The sequence below is a fragment of the Anarrhichthys ocellatus genome, unplaced genomic scaffold, assembly GCF_004355925.1.
Source record: "Anarrhichthys ocellatus isolate YVR2014 unplaced genomic scaffold, GSC_Weel_1.0 scaffold83, whole genome shotgun sequence".
NCBI lineage: Eukaryota > Metazoa > Chordata > Actinopteri > Perciformes > Anarhichadidae > Anarrhichthys > Anarrhichthys ocellatus.
The window spans coordinates 1,027,084-1,034,050 of NW_022280113.1; the positions used below are offsets into that span (position 1 = coordinate 1,027,084).

The window sequence follows — 6,967 nt, forward strand, 5'->3', positions numbered from 1 at the left end:
CTCTCTCTCTCTCTCTCTCTCTCTCTCTCTCTCTCTCTCTCTCTCTCACACCCTCCATCATGTCCCAGCATGCCTCGATGGGTAAAATCACAGAGAGGAAACCAATAAAAGTGAAGAACAAGGTGTGAAGAGAAAGACAGTAGCCAAGAGAAAAAATAGAAAAACAAGGCGTGTGGAGGGTCAGGGAGAGATCGTGTTGATGACGATGCATGTTTTGATGCTGCATTCAGTGGAGACAATATGGTGGATGGGAATGATAGTTGAAAGCGGTCTTATTGTGTTCTGTCCAGTTATTTGTTGCCATGTAATGGGAGGATGCAGCCTTGATGCCTCACATAATTTAAATGCAATAGTACTTTTGCAGCACAATATGAGCCGGGAACGTTCGGTTACATGGTATGCACCTTTAAGGGGAAACACCTAAAGACATTAAAACAGTTTAATTAAACATATATCTCCATTGAACTTCCACAGTTGATTACTTACATTAAGATCATTATTTTTTTATATTACAAGTTTTCTAAAGTTGATGGCTGAATATGCAAATAAGGCATTAGCTTATCAAATATGTATCTACATTTTTTTTTGGAAAATGACCTTTATAGATGTGTATTGTAAAATGACAGACATTTTAAAGTCAGGAGGTGAATAGAGTAGATATATTGAATAACAGAATGTTATGTTTAAATATGCAAATGAGGTAGTATCTAATTCTAACTTCTGGTGAATTTAGGAGAACTCTACAGACACAAATAGACAAAAGTTTAGTGAAATAAAGAGCCTAGGCTCTTTCCTGGTTACAAGGTGAGCATTACCAAACAAACAGGCCAGACTGGCCCCTGCTTGCGGCACTTGATTAATTTCCTGGCGGCCCGTGTTGTGGCTATGAGCACGTTTCCCAGGCTGAGGTGGAGGGAACACAGATGGGCCGAGACAACTCACACAGGTGGGAGTCTCTAATAAGCTGCCAAAATGAGAAAGTGACGGAGGGAGAGGTCGAGACTGTGGCAAAGGAGGAAGCAGCGGAAGATGACGCCGGGGAGAAAAAATCGTATGAACATGATTTTGATCCGTCATTCGTGGTATTTGGAGATGTACATTAGAAACACACACTTCAGCTGAGTGAATTTGCATATCCTGCACAGCTGCAAGCCTCGCGCTCCGCTGCGATTCTGGATTTAAATACGGAAGGATTTCATAACTTGGTATTCTGTGTTTGTAATGAACCGTTTTTTCCCCCCCTCCGATTGTGGCTGCGTTTTCCCCCTAAATTATGTTTTGCGAAATTATTTTGTAGGAATATTAATATCAGCGAGCCATTCCGTCTGCAGTGAGCCAATCTGTAGCAGAGAAAAAAAATCCCGTGCTTGGCCGGCCCCCACAGAACATGTTCCCGTGGCTCGTGAGGGCAGCTTATTGCTTTGAGAATCACTCTGCAGTTCTGAAAGTATAAATAAGTCTGAGCCTTTTGTTCCTCTTTCATTCCACAATAACCAACAGCCTTTGATATGTCTGTGTGAGATTACATTTCCCCCTCCTATAATGCATTACAGGCATGCTCTTGTGCAGAGAAATGAAATCCTATCTCAGAGGCTATTCTTATAAGTGTTGGGCTTATTCTGCGCAGCTCTGTGGAACATGCACTTTTCCTTTTACACACCTGCATGCGACTTGATTTCATTTAATTTAGTCAACGATCATAGTCAAATTCTGTGTATTGTTCATTAGCAGCATTACTGCGATGGTACATACAGATTCTCCTGAACTAGACCTTTAAATCTGATGCGTGGTGCTTTGAACGCTTGATTGACGTTGAGGTGCAGTCGGTTCTGCGTTTTACTAACTTTAAAGCACGCGAAGGGACAGAGATCGCCACCAGATGCTCATTCGTACAGGACGAGTCAGAAGACTGATCTTAACCATCAAATCCACTTGGCCCCTCATTTACAGTACTTAACTTTTAATGATGTAATCAGCTCGGTCATATAAATAACAAGAAAGGACCCTTGTTGTCGTGCGGCACTGTGATGTTTTTTTGCCACCCGCGCTATAAATAACTTCGACTAACAATTGCCTTTTGTGAGATTTGATACTTTGACAGCTATAAAGCTCAAGGAGGGGGGGGGTGTGAATCTCATTTAGATCAGCACACATGGTTTCAATCGATGTGTGTGTGTGTGATAGATTATCACCATAGACCTACTTATTTCCACACAGAATACAAATAATAAAGCAGTACAGTTAATTCGAGGTAGTTTGAGGTCACATATTGCATCACCAAAATAGGAAATAATGATAATGTGAAGGAATAATAGCATAACTACAAAGAGATGCCGTCACCGGCATCATCTGCATCGTGAGCCTGCATCAATCTTCAGAAGCAATTACTGCTATAATTCAAACAACAGCACAGAGCTCACAAGGCGATGTGTCATTTATGATGAGGAAAAAGAGACTCCACAATGTCAGCTCACAGCACGTGTGCACTCTCCCTCCCCTCTTGGACGCGGGAGTCTCGCATAAAGAATGGGGGGGGGGTGAGCTAATATGTGTAATGTGTTGACTTCCCCCCTCAGGTCGTCTACAGGGACGTGTTTGACGGATCCGCCATCAGAGAACTGGAGGCGTCGCAGTCCGGGTCCATCAACGGCGTGCACGTCTCACAGGACGGCGGGTACTTTGTGACAGGTGTGGCCCAGTGCTCGTTTTACTGTTGTCGCTGTGCTTCTTCGGAAGAAATGTTCCTTTCAACGTAATTCAACCCGAGAATGAATAAGTCTACATCGGAAAATTCTGCATGAGCATGCATGGAATTTCTTCAAATTTGGCACAAAAGTCCAAGTGTGCTCAAGGATGAACTGATTTGATTTGTCCTATTCTTGTGAATGCAACATCTCAGAAACGCTTGGAGGGAATGTCTTCAAATTCTGCACAAATGTTTACTGATCAACTGATTAGATTTTATTTGGGTGGGGGTGGGGGGGGGGGTCAAAGGTCACTGTGATCTCTCGTCCGTCCCATTCGAGTGAACCCAATATCTCAAGAACACTGAGGGGATTTCATTGCATCTGGCACAAACGTCCACTTGGACTTAAGGGTGAACTGATTCGAATTTGGTGGTCGAAAGTCAAGTTCACCTTGACTTCACAAAACACATTTTTGGCTGATACTCAAGAATTCATAATGCCAATTGTGACAATTTCTCACACATGGCTGTTAGGATAAAATGAGGCGATGACATTGTTGTAAACTGCAGCTTGACTGGGAGGCGGAGGCATACAACCGCGAGGTATAGTTTCAGTCGGGGTCACTTCAGTTAAAAACTGTATCATGAAATCCTTCGTTTTGTTTTCGGTCGTGGCGTTATTGTGCTACTTTCCATTTGTCTTTTTTCACTCATACATAGTCGAGAGTGTTCTCATCTCTTTGCAGCCTTCGTTTTCATCTCCTCTGACACCACAATGCACGGCTCTGCTCAAACGTCTCGTGAGATTATTGACGTGTTTTTCACCTCTCCGTGACAGGCGGAGATGACAAGCTGGTGAAGGTGTGGGACTACATGAAAGGTGTGGTCACCCACGTAGGAGTAGCTCACAGTAGCAGCATCACCAGCATCAAGATCTGCTCCAATAGCCGCATCTTAATCAGCACCAGCGCCGACGGAGCCATTCTCCAGTGGAGGTTCCCTCACCCTTCGGCCTCTTAAATACTGCACACGGCGACTTGTAATCCACACTCATACTCAAATGTATCCGACGTTAATCTTTCCTCTTAGCAACTGTTATGAGAGTTCAACTGTATTACATATAAGTTTACACTCAGACCGAAATGAAATAAATGTGATGAAGCATTAACGACTTTGTTATGTGTCGAGAATGGATGATATAAAAAAAGAAATGAAAAGATTACACTTCCTGAACAGTGCGGGCACTTGAGTGGTGATTCCCCACAGGAGCTGAATATAGGTGGGAATTCACAGAGCGACACTTAACACGAGTATAAAATTACACATCAAGGCACAAGAACGTATTCTTCACACCAAAGTGCTTCTTTAGACCTCTTGAGAACAACAGAACGAATGCCGCTCTGCAGACGCCGTCGCGATGCCGATGAAACCACAATATGTAAAAACAAGGCTAATATGCCTTACATTTACACAGCTATCATTCTGTTTCTGTAGAGACACTGGCTGGTATCACACAGAATTATCAACTAGATTGAGTGGGTGAATTCAAAGGTCTGGATCGAGGGCAGTAGAGACAAGGAGGAGGCCCAGACTCAGTCAGCTAATCTATCAAAAGAGGCTCCCTGAAGGATTCCGGTCAAGACAGCAGCTCGCTGACTGTCTCTGATCCAAACCCACTTTCCTCACTGTTGTTCAGAATCCCCCCCCCAAAGTCAAATGGCAAACCTGCAGTACAAACCAAGTCAGCAAAAAACATCCCTGGATCTGTAAAAAACGAAAAAAGCCATCGCTGTCGTCTGCGTTCTCCACCCTGCTACTGAACAGAGGACCATCTGTGGGTCATTTTCTGTGAGCAAATATGATTACGTTTACTTGTCAACAATGGTGTGTTTCCTAACGATGCTTTAATAGGTGCATCGGGGGGGAAATTATGGAAATATCGGATGGGGCCTGGACTATCTATTTCAATAAATCAGCACATCTGGCACACTAAATTCAATCTTTAGTACTGGTGAGCTGTGAAATTAAGCTTCAGATGATTAGAATCTGAATATAGCACAAAAGATGTTGAATCCCAGAACCGCAAACAGCTTCTTTGAAATCCATTTGACTTACTTTGTGGAGTTCGGTGCAGTAGCAGCAGCCTTAATGTTTGTTATTAGCCCGGCTATGGATGTTGTACATGTGTCTGTAAATGCTTGTGTGTTATAGACAAGATATTTCAACAGCAGGGTAAAGCAAAAGTAGACCCTTATGTGGATAATCTCATTTAGCAGAATCAGCCAACGAATGCCTTCTTTTGACACTTTCTGGAGACATTAAAGCAGGTGATGTTGTAACCAGTCCTACAGGGGGCAGTTTAATGCTAACAGAGATTACCACATATTAAACACAACAACTTCCTTGTTCCCTGTGTAGCAAACAAGACGGGTTAAGTTTTCCTTTCTTCTCTTTGCCAGTCCAGCATCATGTGTGAGACTGTGTGAAAAAGAGCTGTCCTTTTCACTGTTGTGATAGACTATCAGTAATAATCCAGGTACATTAATTAAATCCATGGCTGAGGGGCGGGTTTAAGACAGAATCCTCCAAATAGAAACTTCATTGTAGCCCCGTAGACGGGAGCGGAGAGGAGGGAGGAATTAGCGAGTCCGCGCGTGCGATCCAGCGCTTGACAGCCATCGATGAGGAAGTGTAATTGAACCTGCTGAGTGTGGAGGAAAGGAAAAGCGTCTCATCTCTCTGTTCCTGGAGAGAGAGCGTCGCTCCACGAATCCCGCGGGCTGGCGATCACACAGTTGGCTACTGGGAGTTACCGGGATGTCACAGGGGATATTATCAGTAATAATGTGCCAATAATGTGCCACCTCAGCGGTAAGGTTTGCGGAGAGAAACGAGGAGGAGGAGGAGGAGGAGGAGGAGGGGTAGACAGCCAGCCCCGGCAGACAGGTGCGACTCCGCCGCCCGTTTCATTTCTTCCTCGCGGTCCTGTAAAGTAGTAGCGCCATGGATACCCGCAAGGAAAACAAGGTAAGGAAAGCCATGAAACCCAAAACGAGGAAGCGAAAAGAGAATAAATACAAAACCGGGAGGTTTGGCAGAAAGAAATCGCTGCGATCTTTTGGGAATTTCATGGGGAGGCTCCTTAAAACTTTGGGCACTTTGGCGCACTTTGGGGACGCGGAGCCGCCGGACGCGGAGGACGACGACGGCGGCTTCGGGCCGAGCGCTTCGGGGGGTTTCAAAGACGACGGCGCGCAGGTCGCCCGGGAGGGAGCCGCGAAGAAGAGCTCCGTGGCGTCCTCCTCGCACGGCTCGGTGAAGAGCAGGCTGTCGTGGTGCCACGGCGACAAGACCCCCGGGGTGCTGGGACTGAAGAACCACGGCAACACCTGCTTCATGAACGCCGTGGTTCAGTGCCTGAGCAACACCGACCTGCTGGCCGAGTACCTCGGGCTGGAGCAGTACAAGTCCGAGGGGGGCCACGGGAGGGTGAACGGGGAGGTGAGAGGCGAGGAGCCGCAGGCCGCCCGGGGAGAGGTGACCGAGCAGCTGGCGTCGCTGGTTCGAGGTCTGTGGACCCTGGAGTACACCCCGCTGCTGTCAGTGGAGTTCAAGGTGAGGACACACTGGTTGGTTGTGCTGTTTTTGTTTTGCAGTATGTTTTCTGGTCACCGCAGAGGAAAAGTGTGAAGGCCACTTATCTTAATTTCCCGGCATGCCATTGAGAAAGGGATTAGAAATGACTTGAGAGAGAGAGATGTTAAATTTGGTCTTTCTAACAAAGGCAACAACTTTTATAGTTGCACAAATACCAGTTGTATGTTTTGGTAAATATCAAGTGGAAATTCATAGCAAGGCTATATATCTATTTGATTAAAACTTGCATGGGCCCCAGACCCCCAACGGTGCCCTGAGACCCCCAACTTAAATAGTGTGTCAATTGATTTCTGGTTATTTTATTAAGTGCACATTTGTCTGCGAATGTCCCCCACTACAGCGCCATTAAAAAGCAATACCGCAGGGCCTTAAGGCCCTTTAAATCACATTACCACACAGCTAATTGACACAGAGCAGCAAAAGCTGCAGCCAGGTAGTTTATTTTCCAGCGCTGGTGGGTGTCTGGAAATATAATGAAGCTGCCGTGAGTGGTCTGCTGCTGTGTGGTCTGCACTCAGCGGGTACTCTGAGAGGACAGGAATACATTCACACTGAGAGGTGTCGGGGGGGACACCGGCAGACAAATGTGCCGGAAATGCACGGGCCCGGGACACCCTCACCCAA

General features: G+C 45.8%; 2 protein-coding genes across 4 annotated transcripts in view; both read left to right on the forward strand.

The window, feature by feature from the left end:
* Window positions 1–4,382, forward strand: part of cfap52 (cilia and flagella associated protein 52) — a 17,380-nt gene extending 12,998 nt beyond the window's left edge. For both annotated transcript variants that reach the window (XM_031874609.1, XM_031874610.1), the window contains 2 exons: window positions 2,577–2,688; window positions 3,525–4,382. In XM_031874609.1, coding sequence (XP_031730469.1) covers window positions 2,577–2,688; window positions 3,525–3,706 — 294 coding nt within the window. In that variant the 3' untranslated portion in view covers window positions 3,707–4,382. The remainder of the gene's footprint in view (window positions 1–2,576; window positions 2,689–3,524) is intronic.
* Window positions 4,383–5,091: 709 nt separating this feature from the next.
* The window catches only part of LOC116398373 (ubiquitin carboxyl-terminal hydrolase 43-like), a 39,894-nt gene continuing 38,018 nt past the window's right edge, over window positions 5,092–6,967 (forward strand). Inside the window, exon 1 of one of the 2 annotated variants that reach the window (XM_031874612.1) lies at window positions 5,092–6,301. In XM_031874612.1, coding sequence (XP_031730472.1) covers window positions 5,690–6,301 — 612 coding nt within the window. In that variant the 5' untranslated portion in view covers window positions 5,092–5,689. The remainder of the gene's footprint in view (window positions 6,302–6,967) is intronic. The other variant, XM_031874611.1, reaches the window with a different exon arrangement.